We start from the raw sequence: 17178 nt of genomic DNA, 5'->3' as shown, positions 1-17178 counted from the left end.
CACAAATGAGTTTTTTCCCCTACTTCCTTTGATGTTCATATGAATTTTTATTAAATTTCTTTGGCTTTAGATATTTACCTCTCTAGATCTTTTGTGTTCTGAACAGCATTTTCCTTTCCATCTATTGTTCATGTGAATTAGGCATTCACAGTTGCATTTACAAACTGTTGTGGAAATAAAAATTTTTCTTTGTGGCATGCAACTCTTAGAGCACAGTCCACTCTTGGTGGGTGCCAGTTATGCCTGGTACCTATCCCAGTCTAAGCACTAACACAGGTGGTTGGCTGACACCAATGTTGAATTACAGCCTTCGACTGATAGATACAAAATCCCTATTGTTTCATAGTTCTATTTGGAAACACAAATGTTCTTTAAATGATTTGTTTTTGTTTTTTTTTCTATTCCAAACTCTTTTTCTTAGCTTTATCTGCCTCTGAAATATTTGCCAGTGTTATGTCTCAGTATAATCACTGATAAATGTATATTATTATTGTGCTGACTTTACTTCCTTACTAAAATTTAAATATATTTGAGATATTATTAATACCCACTTACAATATTCTTTTGATTCTTAATATGGAACAAATCCTGCTGGATAACATTATACAAAACAGTGATTTGATTTACTAAAAGTAAACCTTAGTAATGAAAATTCCTACCCTTTGGGCTTATGAATTATTTTAAATGTCAAAATCTGCCGAGAAAAATCAACTGTATTCCCCTCCTAGGCAATTAGTTACGACCAGAAGCGAAGAAAAAATTGAAGTGCTTTTTAAAAAATATTGTTACAGCATTAAAAATTTATCTTGAGTTTCTAATACAGAATGCCTAATAGAAATCTCCCTGTACCAAAGATGCAACCCACTTGTAGACTTCTGTTTGGGAAAAGATCATTTAGAAATAATTGCTCTTTAGTACTGCTACATTAAGTTCTATTCTCATTTTTAATGGAATGTGGCAGATATCACTCACTTTCATGAGTGTCAAAGGAGTTTTGTGATGAAATTATTACAGTTTCTCCCCTGTCTTTATTAAAATCCTCAATCCCCAAGGATTACAGTGATAAACCAACTCAGTTTAGCAGGCCAGAGCTGCTCTTTCTGGTGGGTCTCCCACAAGTCTTCCCTGGTTTCCAAACTTCCTAAGCCACTTCCTTTCCCAGAATTCTCTCTGACAGTCTCGGCTCCTGGCAATGCCAAACCCCACGCAGAATCCCCTGTTGACCTTCCATTACAAACTCAGTGGTGAAATCCTCCCAAATACCAACCTTCTTTCCAGTTAGTTTGAGATTCCTCTAGGGCAGTGGCTTTCTAGTGTTTTCCCCTACAGGCAGCAGCAGTATCTCATCACCTAGGAAGTTGTGAACAATGGAAATTCTCCTGTCACATGCTAGACCTACTGAATTTGAAAGGGGTGGGGCCTATTGTGTATTTTAACCAGCACTTCTGGAGATGCTGACCCACAGCCCTAGGGCAGAGATCCACTAATCTCCATCTCACCCTCAGACTCTCACTTGTTTTCAGGGTAAGTGCTCAAGGAGGCTTTCATATGAAACCAATCCATCTAAACAAACAAAAACAGTTGCCTAAACTTGGTTAACTGAAATACATTAATCTGAAGCTAATTTTCCCAAAGCTTATTACTTAATGATGACAGCTGTTAATGACCAATTTACCTAAAATTCAGCCTCCTTTGAGTATTTTTTACCACCTTATCAGTTTCCACACCTACACATTCTTCAAGTTAATAATGAAAGTTCTACTTTCATTCCAAACCTGGGATTCTCCCCACCTGGGCTTAGTCTTTTTCTCTTATTTGTTCCCATAGTGAGTTAGCAGTAGGTTTCTCCCTTGTATAATGTTATACGTATTTCTTGTGAGCAAAACGCTCTTAGTTTTCTGGTTATGTCTCATACAATGCATTATGCATATTAGACATTTGACACGTGCTTGCAATGGCAGTACAGTATAATAGCTGAGAGTATAGCCTGGAGCCAAACCTTGTGTTCAGTTGCCACCCCCTTTACTTACTAGCTTTGTGACTTTGGGTATGTTTTTAAATACCACTCTATGCCTCAATCTCCTTACCTACAAAATGGGCATAATATACTAGTACTCAACTCATAGGCTGTCATAGAATAAAATGCTTTTATATGTAAAGCACCTAGAACAGGGCCAGCCATGAAGTATTATATAAGGGTTAGTTATTATTTCCTTAGTTTCCAAATTCTATTTCTGTTTTTATTCAACTATCTATGTCTTCATTTCCTTTTCAATGCCCCTTCTTAATTTACACCCTCTGCCACATTTGGATTTAATAGAATAATTTTGTCACAAAAAATAAAATGTTACCACTTTTAAAAAGTTAAGATGTATGCTTTAAATAGTTCCTATTCTCTGGTATAGTAATTGTTTTTCTAGAACTCTATTTTTTTAATAATAAAAATACTTAGCAAAATCTATGGATGAAAATATTCATTTTAACATTATTAATAATAATAGAGGGCTTCCCTGGTGGCGCAGTGGTTGAGAGTCTGCCTGCCGATGCACGGAACGCGGGTTCGTGCCCCGGTCCGGGAAGATCCCACATGCCGCGGAGCGTCTGGGCCCGTGAGCCATGGCCGCTGAGCCTGCGCGTCCGGAGCCTGTGCTCCCCAACGGGAGAGGCCACAACAGTGAGAGGCCCGCGGAACACAAAAACAAAAAAACCAAAAAAATAAAAGAGTCGGTCACCAAGGATACACTTAGCAGGGTGGACAGAATAAAGAAAGGATATAGTTGGTAGCAAATAGAGTATAACCAGTACAGTATTCTTTTAAAATAAGGAATTATCAATAATTAGCAGAGTATAGCAAGGAGAAACAATGTCAGGAAAAATGAGTATAAGATAATGAAGCATTTTTGTAGCAGGTGGATTTTTGGCAACATGATAAGGGCAGAACAGTTTTGTAAAAATAAAGCTTCCTTCTAATCTACTAAATTATTTGAAAGAGGCAACATAAATGACAAAGGAGGATTAGCCAGTGAGCATAATTTATTCAGATTTTGCCATGAATTGTGATAATGCTTTCTTACTGTAGACTATGAAGGATACTTAATTCTCATAGAATAAGAGATATGATAAATAGTCATAGATAACTTGATAAGATTTAGGAAATTAGACCAGGATTTCGTATTAATTCAGTTAATAGTAAGTTAAGATATATGGTCCAGTGTGTCATATTTTATTTTGTAAATTTTATTATATACTTTATAGAAAGGTACAAGGGAAAAAACCCTGCTAATCTTTGGCCAAAGAAAATTTAGAAGAATTAAACATTAAATGAAACCTAGTAAATAATTGCGCAACCTTATAAAATATAATCATACCTGCTTGTCTTACTCTCAGAGCATTTTCTGCACGCAGCTGGTGTTTTCCAGACTGAGGGTGAACTAGAATTTCAGTATTTCTCTGCCTTTAGGACATGGCCAATAATTATTGGTTCTATATTTCACCCTAAAATGCTCGCAAGCTCTCCCAAGTTCTGGATGGAGGTAAGGATTGTAACAAGGGAGCTTCTCCCTGGGTGTTCCCAAACACATTTGCTACTGCCTGGCATCGGCACTTTTTGTCCTCTTTGCTGCTTTTGGTTACTGTCTGTAAGAAAGGCGCCAAAGCCACCAAAGCTGTCCTGAGTGTGTCAATGCACATGGCATTGAAGAGTTTCTCTGATGTCCCCCCTGTTACCTGGTTCCCATAGACAAGAAGTTCTGTGCTCACAGGTCCCCCAGAGGTCTCAGTGCAATGTCTTTTATATATTTTTCTTTTGCCTCCCTGCCCAGATTCTAACGCTCGTCCTTGGAAGGCAGCATGTAGAAACAGGGCCCTGAAGAACACATCCAGAATTGCCTTCCCTTCACACTGGTCCTGTGCCCTTCAGATGCTCTCACCTCCCTTGGGATGAACTGCTCCTCAGAGCCATGCAAAACACACTGCAGGTCCTTTGTCCGTCCAACACGTGTCTGGATCTTAGGGTGCACACCACTTGGGTTAAGTGGAACCCTCCCGTAACATAGCCACTACTTCCTGAATCCGTTATGTGTGCTGTGTAAATGGTGAATTGTGGTAACCCTGCAGAAATCCCAACCCTCACGGTCAGCCATGGAAGGGGTTGGGCCTTTTCCTATAGTGGAGCCTTGAGCACTAGGGTGTCTTACTCTCCCTAACCTTCTGTAGCCCTCCCCCGGAGAGGGTTCAGGAGAGCGATGCATTCTTGTATCTTCTTGAAGAATCACATGTTTTCTGCCAGTTATAATGGTTCAAACTAATGAAAGATAAGCAATTACCAGTACATATTTTAGAACCTAAATTATGACAGTTGAAAAGAAATTTTATTCAGTATAAAATTTCCATTCTTATCTCTATGCCCAGCCATTATTATTTTCCTTTGATTTTTGGAGAAATCTATTTATTTTTCTAAATACAATCTATTTTCCCTGATGGGTCAGAAATGCTAATTACTCCCACCCCTTGGGTCCCCGCATATCCCTTTGACCTGTTGTGTTTTTGTTTTTGTTTTTTGCTTGGGTTAGAGCTCTGTCATCTGTCCCAGAGGAGCCAGAAAAGCATCTATTATTTATCCATTAAAAATTAACCCTTATCAATTATCCATAGTTATTTAGCATACATTCACAAGGTGTCACTGAAGCTGAGGAACTGCAGTGGAGAATCAAGTGCCACAAAAATGTTGTCATTCCTATTTTCAGATGGAAAAACTGAGGCACTGGGTGGGGACACAGCTTGCTGGGGTTGGCCATGCCACGAAAACCTGAACTGAACCTCTGGCTTCTTGATTGTTAAAGCCCGCTCCACTCTGAGCCTCTTTTCTTCCCATACCATCCCCTATTCCCTCCAACACCACCACTGTTCTACCTCTTCCACCCGATAACCATGGGAAGAAGAAAAAGGCTAACCCAGTAGCAACAACAGCAAAACTGATAGACGGAATAAAATAATTTAGACCAAGATGAGATGCTGCTGTACATGGGTGAATACTGGAGTATTTGATTCAATATTTTTCAGATAAAAATAACTAAGAAATAATTACTTAATCTTAATACGAGGATTATTAACTCCTTATTAGTCCCTAATCAGACCTTGGAAAGGAACTCAGCCTCTGTCTGACCTAATTTCAAAGAAAGGACCTGAAAGGAGTGCAACAACAAAATGTCAAGTTCACTTCTAAGTCAACAAAACAATAAAGCCACACAGCACAGAAGGGAGGACGAGAGTCACATCCTTTTAATCCTTACTGCTTCCTCTCATGAGTTTGCACACTCTTCTATAAAAATAAAACCTCTTCCTGAGAATTGCTTTGTTGCTATTGTTACTTTTCTCAGATTTATAACATTAAAAAAATGCATTGCCATGTTTTAGATAAATATTTCAAACAAGTTTTACCTCTGCGTGCATTAGAGATAAAAAAAAAAACTAACTCTAATTAGTGTTTTGTTGGTGCTTGTGATTTCCACCCTTGGCTTTGAAGAAAAAACATTATGTATAGGTGCTTATACATAATTTTTTACTTTTATACTTTACTTTTTTACATTTACTTTCTTCCACACACTCTGATATTACCTGGCCATTTTCTAATGTAAAACATTGGCATGAAAAATATTGAGTCAGGGCTTCCCTGGTGGCGCAGTGGTTGGGAATCCACCTGCCAGTGCAGGGGACGCGGGTTCATGCCCCGGTCCGGGAGGATCCCACATGCCGTGGAGCGGCTAGGCCCATGAGCCATGGCCACTGAGCCTGCTCGTCCGGAGCCTGTGTTCCATAACAGGAGAGGCCGCAACAGTGAGAGGCCTGCGTACCGAAAAAAAAAGAAAACTGAGTCATAGGTGTATGTATGTATAAACACCAGAGTTTCAGGGTGGCAGTGAAGCAGGAGGCAGGCGGTGGGGGGGGCTGATGGTCAAATGCACTGACTGGGTTGTTAGGCTCGAACACTACTTGTGTGGCCTTGGGCAACTCACTAAGTTTTCGGAGCCTCAGTTTCTTTATCTTTAATTAAGCAAGCTACTACATGCTTAGCACAAGGTCCGGCAAGAAATATGTGTGTGATACATGTATACTGCTGGTTACAAACATAGACTCTGGAGTCAGGCATCCTGGATTCAAATCCCAACTCAAGTATGCACTAATTGGGCAAGTTACTGAACTTCTCAGTACCTCTGTTCCTTCATCTGTAACCAGAAATTTGAGTATCACAGAGAGGGTTTATACATCTAACTTTTCAAACTCTGAGATTCCATGATTAAGGCTTTGCTACTAATTCTGGCAGAGAGCTGCCAATTCATGCATCTTCACTAGAATAACTAGAGTCCCATGATTTTAATTAGGTCTTTGTTGGTTTAGAAAATAAAGACATTCACTGGTGATAGCTCAAGAAAACAGGAGTTGTTGTAGGGATATATATGGTAGATACGGATCTCACAAGAAGGTAGGGAGAGGAACAGTGATACTGCAGGCTTGACAGAAATAGGAACTGAGGCAGCATTTGCTATCTTCCTCTCAGAGGCGGGTAGCTCTCTTTCTTCTTCATGATATTTCTGCTTTCCAAGGCATCCTCACTCCATTCTATTCTTGAAACTGACTGGCTTCATGTGACTCTACTCAGGCATCATTTCTGCTTGCTAATAACCCCAGCTTGCCTTTCAAGGCTTCTCTAGCCTTGAATCTATGCCATGACCTTACAACTTGAGTTCTCCCACCTAAATGTTTCAGCCCTTCATTTTCCCAATTCCAGTTCTGTGAGAAGGATGACTGGCCCAGCTTCTCTTTTCAAGCCAGATCACTGGCTACAGTATGAACAGATTTTCCTTGAGTCAGATGGTTTCCACTGATCCAAATAGCTGGGGCTTGTGGAATTTTATTTATGTGGGAGAGGAAAGTTTCCAACAGCAGCAGATGTAGGCAGGGCAGGAAGTTAGTGATATTTCTAGTATCTCCACTGAGTGATGGAGGTCATGGAGTTTGTACCTAGAAATTTGGGAATCCACTTAAGTTTATACTCTGTATTAGGAAGAGACCTATTCAGAAGGTTCTGGTTTGGGACTAACGATGGAAATATGAATTTTGCTCCAGGATGTGTTCTAGGGCCTTGCTACTCAAAGTGTGGTCCACGGACTAGCAGCCTCAGTATCACTCAGGAGCCAACAGATTTCTAACAAGAAATCAGAATCTCAGGCTCTACCTCAGACCTACTAAATTAGAATCTACATATTAATGAGATTCTCAGATGATTTGTATTCACATTAAAGTTTGAGAAGTGTGGCTCTAGGATGAATTGGTTTAGTGTAGGCCTTCTAAAAGTAACCAAAGGCTTTACTAAGAAACTTCCAGTAGTGCTGTAGTCATGTGAGAACCAAGTGCTACGTTGTCAGAATTTTGTGAGTTGGTTGATTTGATGTGTGACAGCTTGAAATCATCTATTCTGGGAATGTTTACACCATGGAGATTGGCAAATACTATAAATTTGTGTCTTTTGTACTGGAAGGCTGGTTGTCAAACATTTACCAGCATTCCGCTGGACAGTTCTAAACCTCCTAATTCAATCGAATTAAAACAATCTCCTAGGGTTTGTTGGACAGAGAAACTCCCATATATGGAAAGGACAAGACAAAATGAGTTTCAATTCTTCACCAAACTTTCAGTCTTCTAAGAAATTATTATTCTAGATGGTGATTTCTTTATTAAAACAATAATATGAGTATAAAGTAAGCACAAGGAGGGAAGGGAACCTAGGAGTTGGTAATACTTAAAATCCAGATAGGTAGGCAGGCAGACATTGAAAATTCTCCCAGCTGACAGCTGGACAGTTTTGGAGCTGAAATCCAGATGTGGAATAGCAGTTTCTGTGTAAAGGAGAAGATAAGAGTGGGTAGAGTCTGGTCCTAGAGACATATCCCATGGGGAAATTCATGCTTTTATTGCTTATATTATATCGAGTATAAAATTGTTAAGTAAAATGACTCCTCTCCAAGTTAATGATAGGTATGGATGTAAATGTTTCATGATATTACATAGGAAGTGGATTTTAAAGTGTGGTCTCTAGACTAGTATATAAGCATCACCCAGGAACCTATTATAAATGCAAATTAATGAGCCCTGCCCCAGGCCCACTGAATCAGAAACTCTGGGGGGTAGAGCACAGCAATCTGAGTTTTAGCAAGCCTTCTGGGTGATTCTGTTGCACACTAATGAAGTAGGAAATGTCACAGAGTTCCGTTTTTTGTCCAGAGTACTCATTTTCAACTTGAACTACAAATGGGAAGAGACTCTTCTTGCAAAGGAGTTTCCAGATCAATTGGAAGACAGTTGAGAAAGGCAGAGAACACAGATCAAGAGAACTATAAGGTTGGGCAAATATTGAGAAACTTTTCCCAAGGAAATTAGCCAAGCAGGCAGCTGGCATGATGCCAAGACTCCTGGAGAGTAAAAACCTTCCTAGAAATCAATTGGGAAAAGTTGCTTTAAAGTGAACTTTGAGGAAGTACATAAGCACAGCCTAAAGACTTTCTGAAAATACTAATGAGTTCTCATATAAAGAAGGTGACATCCTAGCACATATAGGAACAAGAATAGCATGTATCATATTAAGAATTAAGCAGATATTGGAAGAAAGGTTACTAGAACAGCGTATTCATTTTACCTCTCTGGTTAAGAGCTCTCCCTGGTTCCTTAGTAATGACAACATTTAACATTTAATGAGTGTTTACTCTGTGCCAGGTATGGTAGTAAGTACCTCAGTAAATTATCTCACAGGTGAGGAAACTAAGGCCCAGAAAGGTATAGTAACTTGCCCCAAGTCACACAACTAGTAAGTGATGATACTGGGATTCAAACCTGGGAAGTTTTGCTCCAGAGCACCACTGTTTAACTAAAACGCTCTATTGCTTCTCTTTAATGAGAACCTCATTGTGTGTTAAATATTTAGAGGCTTGGAGTTCTCATCTCAGAGTGTGCATTTTTGTGGTTTTTACAAGTCTCAAGCTAAATAACCTCTTTATATATTATTATATATAGATAACTGGACTCTGGACCCCACCTGACTAATGCTATCAAGTTCTGGTGCCCAAAGTGGACAATCAGGTAAGCTGCACCTCTACAGGACATTGCTTCAATAAAGCTACTACTACAAGCACATTAAATGTTACTCTAAATCCTAATATCGGATGTTTAAATTCTCTTATTATAACAGGAGACATAAAGAAGCACACACATGGGGGCCAACTGATCCCAGCTACGAAAAGGAAGGGATGTAGAGTCTAAGGACTAGAATCTCTAATCTGGATGTTTGGTTTTTGTCTGAGATAAATTAAGTGAAGTTGCTCTAATTCTGGCATTTACCCTTACATGAAATTCATTTTTAAGTATCATGAGAGCAACGGCTCTTTTATTCACCGTATCTGTGCATAGCCAAGCACACTGCTTGACACATGGCAGGCACTCATGTATTTGTGAAAGGAAGGGAGGAAGGGTAAGGAGGGAGACAGGAAAGAAAGTTATAAAGGTAGATTCAGTTTTTTCTAATTTTTTTTTTTGTATAACAGCCATAAATGGGTGTGGAACTTTTGAAGTAACTGCTTAGGTGTTGGCAAGGCAGGCAAATAAATTAGAAATCTTATACTTCATGTAGATGAGTACAGTATACAAATACAAAATAAAGCATTTATGTAAATCCTACTTTGATCCAGTCCTATGGGCAGCTTCATAGAAGCAAATTTGCAAGCTTGCCATTCTAATCGAGTCAATAATTCATGTGTGCATGTAATATTCACTTATTCAACAAATATTTGTTGAGAGCCTCCTATGTGCCAGGCAGGTAGTATGTGCTGAGTTTACAAAAATGAGTAAGACATGATTTCTGTTCCCAAGAGCTCAGATGATTAGTTGAGAAAAACAGATAACGTGATGGTCACACAACTCTATAAATATACTAAAACCCATTGAACTGTACAATTTAGACTGGTGAATTGTATGGTATGTGAATTATAACTCAATAAAATTGTATAAAACAAACAGATAAACAAAAACAGGTGTAAGCCTTGTACAAAACCGGGAAGAGGTGGCCATAAGTCAGCCTGGGAAAGGAAGAGGGAGGCTTCATTAGTGAATAAACCCTGAGTTGAAGTCTTAAATTAAAAAAATTAAAAAAAACAAGTTACCGAGGTGATACGGTACAGGACGTTCCAGAGGGGATAGAGTGAACAAAGGCCTGGAGGTGAGATACCGTGTGTGTGAATAGGGTTGAATGGGGGTGGGCTGCGGGCAGAGGGTTGAGGCCAGGGAGGTAGGCGGAGGCCAGAAGCGAGCTCGAGGTAGACACGCGAGGGTTTTATATTAAACCGGGAAGTGATATAATTCGTGATCAGATTTGTTTTAGATAAACTACACTGACAGTTGTGACGTAATGGAAAGGATACTGATTTCCCCTCCCCCGTCAGAATAACCTGTGCGTAGGTCTTAGATCTGCCATTTTAAAACTAGAAGTGTTATATAAATTTGTCAAGTTTTATTATTCAGTTGATCCTAATGGCACAGTTTGTCAGCAGCGGGAAAATGTAGAACTGCTTAATGTTCAGATTAACTGAAAACCACGCTGATCTTGCGATGAGTTCAAAAGAGTTTGTTAGTGAGTGGGACACGTCCCTTGGGTGGTAGTGGACAGCCTGGTTAATTTTTAAAAGTCTTTACGAGGCTGGAAACGTGGCGGTGGAAGCTGGTGAGATTATTCAGATTTTCTGTTTTTCATGCTCTCCTGGGTACTCTCACAATTTAAAATGATCGTTCTGAGTACACTTGCAGAATCAAAAAGAAAAAAATAAAAAGGAATAAAATAGTTGGAGCATCGCCAACAGGACCGTACTTTCCAGGAAGGGCACGTTTCCCTGAAGATGGTTGAACTGTCGAACCGGAACCAGGAAACACTGGGCTCTGCACAGCACGCAGGACTAACGGGAACACAGCCACGGGGCACCCGCGCGGCGCGCCCTCCCGCGCCAGCTCGAAGGCTTACTTTGGTCCCACCTCCTTTCCTCTTGCTCCTTCGAATCCCTTCCCCCTCCGCCGTTTCCGGATAGGAACACTTTGTAAATTCTTTCCAAGTTGAAGCGTGGGACCAATTTCGACAACACAATCCGGAATGGTCAACATGGCGGCGGCTGTAAGATGCCTCGGTAGAGGTAAAGCGAGGGGTCGTCTGGGCTTGCGGGGAAAATAGCTCTGGCGCCGGGTCTTCTGTGGCTGCACAGTGCAAGCCGGACTCTCCTAGGTGCGGATCTGCACTGGGGGCTCGATAAGCCTCTACTCTTTCTGGACTCTTAAGTTCTCTAGAGGGTCGTTGCTACTTAAAAACGACCTTATCAGAGGTTTCACTCCTTTCTGGAGCTGTCCACCCTAGGATGGGAGTGGGAGGGGGTATACATTGACACCCTTCCAGCCACCCGTAGGGACCGAGGCAGAGACTTGGCTCTGTCTCCGATGCTGGGGATGTGGGCTGCGGGGGGAAAGGAGTTTGATACGTGAAGAGAGATCTGGAATGGAAAAGGTGGTATATTTTAGTGGTTTACAACCATAAACTTAGAATACTTGGTGCTTTCGGAGCACATCGTTGCAGGCAGTTCCAATTCTTAAACTTCCAGATGTTGTCCAGTTTGGATTAACGTTTATCATTTGGAGGCTAGTTCTGTGATATTTCTTGCTAGCAACCCTTCTCAGCAGTTAATAAGGTCTAATTTGTTGGCTAGGATGACAACCCTTTTTGGGTACAATACTTAAAATTTTTTTATTTTGTGTTTTTGAAGTACAGTGATACGTATTGTTATTTAACTATGGTGGATTTTTGGGTGGAGGCAGCAGCCAGGAACACCCCCATTTTACAGAGGAAGAAACTGATTCTCTTAAGTATGTCGCCAAGTTCATATAACCAAGTGGCAGAGGAAGACTGAAGCTTAACTCCTAGACCAGTGATTAATTGATTTTTTTTTTTTTAACAGCATCATAGTCTTCTCTTTGAGCTTCGTAACAGGAAAGCTCAGTGTAAAGACCAGCATTCCCTGTTTGGGATAGTTGTTGCTTAAAAGATAGGGGTGACAAGAGATCACAACAGACCTTGATAACTGCTAAGTGAGCAAACTAAGAAGTATATCTTTACTGAAAAGAGATTAATGGCACTATCTTCATGTATGACAGAAATAACATTATGTTAGACAAACTAAAGGAACCAAAAGGAGAATCAAAGGTTATCATTCTCTCCTTGTCACATTTTCTTCTCATGGCTCTCAGGATGTCTCACTCTCTTAATTTTCTTTTTATCTCACTTGTCACTTCTCACATTACTTTGCTGGTTCCTCCTCTTCTTCCCAATTTCTTACCTTGGAATGTCTCAGAAGCAAGGATTCCATTCTTCATCCTCATGTCTGTTGTATCTAAATTCACTCTTTTAGTGATCTCATCCAACTTTTGTGGCTTTGACTATTGTCTGTATCTTAATGGTTCTCAAAATTATCTACAATCAGGACCTCTCTCCTGAACTTTAGATTCTTAAACTCATCTCTCTATTCTAGATCTCCACTTGTATCTCTAATCAGCAACCTAACACTTGTCTAAAATCAAACTGATGGTCATCGCCTGGAGTCTTCCCCATCTCATTTGACGGTTACTGCATCCTTTCAATTGCTCAGACCAGAACCTCAGAGTATCTTTGACTCCCCCTTTTTTTCTCACACATCACATTAAATGGTTGACAAATCCTTTCTGCTTTACCGCAAAATAAATCCAGAATCTGACTTCTCCTCACTACTTCACTGCAACTACCTTCCAAGCCACTACCATCCCTCACCTAGATTTCTCTACAGTGTACTCTCAACAAGTAGTCTGGTCCTTTAAGAACTTAAATCATGTTACTCCTATGCTCAAAACTCTGCAAAACCTCCCCATTTTTCTAAATCTAAAGTCCTTAGAATGGCCTACAGCTGTGCTGTCTATTTTGTTATCCACAATTGAACACTTCAAATGTGGCTAATCCAACCTGAGTGTATTAAATACACATTAGATTTTGAGGACTTAGTACCAGAAAAAGTAAAATATCTCAATTTTTTTACATTGATAACACGTTGGAATGATATATTTGGGGGTATTAGCTGTAATAAAATGTTAACTTTTATTATTAATTAATTTCCCTGATTTCTGTTTCACCTTTTTTTTAATGTGGCTATTAGAAAATATAAAGTTATGCATGTGGCTTATATTATACTTCCATTGGACAGCACTGGCCTAGGGTCTTCCATATCATTTTGTGCCTACCTTCTTCCACCTCCATTCACCCAGCTTACCACTCTGAGTTCTTCTCCAGCTGCCCTCCTTCTCACTCACTGTGCTGTAGCACATTGGCTGCTTTGTTCCTGAAACACACCAAGAACATTCCTTTGTTGGGAGGACTTTTTCTCCCAAGTGGAGTGGGCCTGGAACACTTTCTCTAGATATTTGCATGACCGACTTTCTCATTTCTTTCAAGCCTTTGCTCAAATGTCACTTTTTTTTTTTTCTTTTGCGGTATGCGGGCCTCTCACTGTTGTGGCCTCGCACAGGCTCCGGATGCGCAGGCTCAGCGGCCATGGCTCACGGGCCCAGCTGCTCCGCAGCATGTGGGATCTTCCCAGACCGGGGCACGAACCCGTGTCCCCTGCATCGGCAGGCGGACTCTCAACCACTGCGCCACCAGGGAAGCCCCAAATGTCACCTTTTTAAAAGGGCCTACCTTAACCTTCCTATTTAAAACTGCAACCCACTTTCCCCTTGATTCTCAATTCCTTTTACCCAGTGGGTTTCCTCTTACCAGTACCATTTTATGTTTGTTAGTATTGTCCATCCCTAGTAGGATGTAAGCTCCGTGAGGACAGGGATTTTATTTGTTTTGTTCACTAAATACTTAAAGCAGTGCTAGTGCATGTTTCGTTGGCATAATCGTTGTTTAATAAATAAATGAGTGAATGAATACATGGATCTTCAACAAAATGCCACCCCTCTTCCATGTGTTGTAATGAATATTAAAGTAATTTGAATCCAGTTTTTGCTCTCATTAGTTGACATTTCCTTCTTTCATTCAACAAATGTTTATCATGTCTTCATTTGCCAAACACTGTGTTTTGTGTTAGGAACAGAATAGTGAACAAGTTATATACACTCCTTGGCCATGCATGGTACTTATCATCTATTGAAGAGTGGTCATTCATTGTATAATTACTTTTTTAATTACAGTTGTCCTGAGTGCTGTGAAGGAAAAGTACAGGTTGTTATAAGAGTGTATATGAGAGACCTTAATCTATTCTGAGTCTTCAGGGAAGTCTTTTCTGAAGGAGTAGCTTAAGCAGAGTCCCTGAAAGATCATTGGATAGTTACGAATTAGCTATTGGACGGGGGAGTGGGAAGTAGTAGGGGAGAATGTCACAGACGGAGGGAAGATTATATTTGAAAATCTGAAGGTTGTAAAAACCACGGTGTGTTCAAGAAACTGAAAGGATGCCAGTGTATTTGAAGTGTGGCAAGCATGAGAGAGAATGGTGTTAGATGAAGCCCGCTAAATAGGTTAGAAGCAGCTCATGGAGGACCTTTTTAAGAATTTACTTTATTCAGAGAGCAAGGTGAAGCCATCCAAGTGTTGCAAGGGTATGACGAGATTTCGTTTTTAAATCATCCCTCTTCTTAGTAGGTGGAAAAGAAATGGAAAGGGCCAAGAGTAGAAGAATAGTTTGGAGTCTGTTGCAGCATTCCATGTAGTAGATGATGGTGGCCTGGACTACAGTGCTTATGGTGGGAAGGCAAAGACTACATAGATAAGATCTCCTGGGGAAAGTGAGGATTATAGAGTTAGGTTGAGAAACCCTGGGGAACTCTAACCTTTCAGTATCATGTTTACGAGAATCAGCTAGCAAAGGAGATGGAGTTATTTCCATCTCATTGCCACAGGGTAGGGGTGAGGATAACTTTTGAGAATGAGTGCAGATTCAGTTACGTTCCTAAGTAGTGGAGGAAGTTCTGAGGGCTTCTGTTTTCTCTGAAGTAGCGAGTGAGGTTATTTGCTAAGAGTGAGAGGAGAAGAAATATATTAAAGGAATATAATAAAATACTACAGATAGATAAATGGACTACAGAAGAATTGAAAATACAGATATCATGGCCTAGCAGTGCTATTTAAGTAGTGGTATTTTTGTAGTTTATTTTTCCTTAGTCTATAGCAGTTTGATTTCTGTTGAAAATTTTAATTTCTGGTTGTCATGACTGGGGATTCTAAAAGTAGTGGTTGAGTATTTTATAGCAGGTTGCAGTTGATGTATTCAAGAGAATTATTATTTTAAGTATCCTGCCAGGGTTGTGGGGTTCTTGTTTAGTACAATTAGAATTATTTTTTGGAAGTGTTTTCCAAATCTTGAGTGGATAATTGCTCTTCCATCATTTACCATATGTGATTTTTCAAGGTAGCTGGCTTCTTTAAAAATGTGGAGAATCTCCTCTTAGACTGTTGCATACCAGCATAGCCACTAAATTTGAGACTCTGGAAGTCAGGAACTGGATCTCATTAGTTTATTTCTCTTCTTTTTCCTAGCCGTTAAAGCCCCGGTTGTGGCTTTTGTGCCGCAGTAATAAACAGGTTTCCTATACTGTCCCAAATGTCGGACCCATATGTTCACAGAATTAACAGTCTTGGTGGCTGTCTTGTACTTCAACTTTGTTTTGGAAGATTAGAATTAGAGATGAAATTGAGTTGTTAGGCATGTGGCTTTGATGACGTTTGAGCTGATGATAAGGAGTAGTCCAGGGGAAGATAACGGAGCTGGTGCATCCCTGTCAGATGTAACATTAACTGTAAAGGCCCTGAGTGAGGAATTAACTTGAGGGACTCTAGGGATTCAAGGATCTGAAAGAAGGTTCATAGTGAGCAAGTAAGAGAGTGATATGGAGTGACAGGCAGGGGCCGGCTCACATAGGGCCTGTAGACCACAGTGAGGACTCGGTAGCTCTTCTGCGTGCGCAGTGCCCTGCACTTGGAAGCTTAACTCATGAAATGAATTCATTTGATGTGTAGACAAGTCTAACAGCTTACATGCTATTGGTCTATATAATGAGTGGATTTTAAGATATTAGATTTTAATAGTAATTTTACATGAAAACCTAGTTGTAGAGCGCTAATTTAAAAAGTTGAGTTTAGAGAGTTCCCTGGTTGCCTAGTGGTTAGGATTCTGGGCTTTCACTGCCATGGCCCAGGTTCAGTCCCTGGTCGGGGAACTGACGTCCTGCAAACCACATGGCACAGCCAAAAAAACCCAAAATTGAGTTTAAGCCCAATTAAACAGAAAAGAAAATATAGATGACCAAACATGAAAACATATTCAGCCTAATTCATAAGGAAATTTAAATTAAAACAACTCTGCATACCATCTTTCATCTACTAGGTTGACGAATATCAACGTGTTTGGTAACATACTATGTTGGCATGAGTGTATGGAAACAGGCAACCTTTTCATTGCTGGTTGAAATGTATATGGCACTGTTATTGTAGAGAGCAGTATTTATCAAAATTACAAACGTTCATATCCTTTGACCCAGCAAATTCCCTTCTTGAATTTATCCTATGAATATACTTGTATGTGTGCAAAATAATGTTTGTACAAGGTCATTCACTGCAGCACTGTTTATAATAGCAAAATATTATAAATGAACTAATGGCTGGTCACTGATTATGATACAACCACACAGTGTAGTACTTTTGCAGCTCTGAAGAGATGAAGTCTTTATGAACTGATATGAAATTATTGCTGTAATACATATGTATAAACGTACCTTTGTGAAAGGCATACATGAGATTATATATACACATCTCTTATAAATAATGTGTGTACATCTATATCTAATATATGTGTGAAAATGGGCTCTAATACCTTTACATGAAAAATAAAGGTATAGAACAGTGAGTAGAGTGTGCTACCATTTAATAAAAGAGTAGGGAAATAATATTTCTAGAGAGATGCATAAGAAATTACTAACGTGGGAGGGAAGCTGGGTTTTAGGGGTTGGAGGAAGACTTTACTTTTGTATATTCTTTTGTAACCCTTAAATAAAAACATTTTCCTAGTATTT

The 17178-nt window shown here is 39.8% G+C and overlaps 1 protein-coding gene across 6 annotated transcripts in view; it reads left to right on the top strand.

The window, feature by feature from the left end:
* Positions 1-17178, top strand: part of MRPL1 (mitochondrial ribosomal protein L1) — a 101261-nt gene that overhangs the window by 22926 nt on the left and 61157 nt on the right. For 4 of the 6 annotated variants that reach the window (XR_009540282.1, XR_009540281.1, XR_009540280.1 and 1 more), the window contains exon 1: positions 11141-11225. Coding sequence is in view for 2 of the 6 variants with exons in the window: in XM_060147974.1 (XP_060003957.1) it covers positions 11186-11225 (40 nt within the window). In the remaining 4 variants the exon portion in view is untranslated. Of the gene's footprint in view, positions 1-9066; positions 9133-11140; positions 11226-17178 lie in introns of those variants that run through there. The other 2 variants (XM_060147975.1, XM_060147974.1) reach the window with 2 other exon arrangements.

The sequence above is a fragment of the Lagenorhynchus albirostris genome, chromosome 4 (assembly GCF_949774975.1).
Source record: "Lagenorhynchus albirostris chromosome 4, mLagAlb1.1, whole genome shotgun sequence".
Lineage (NCBI taxonomy): Eukaryota > Metazoa > Chordata > Mammalia > Artiodactyla > Delphinidae > Lagenorhynchus > Lagenorhynchus albirostris.
Note: the sequence above shows the minus strand (reverse complement) of the source record. Positions and strands in the feature narration are given on the sequence as shown.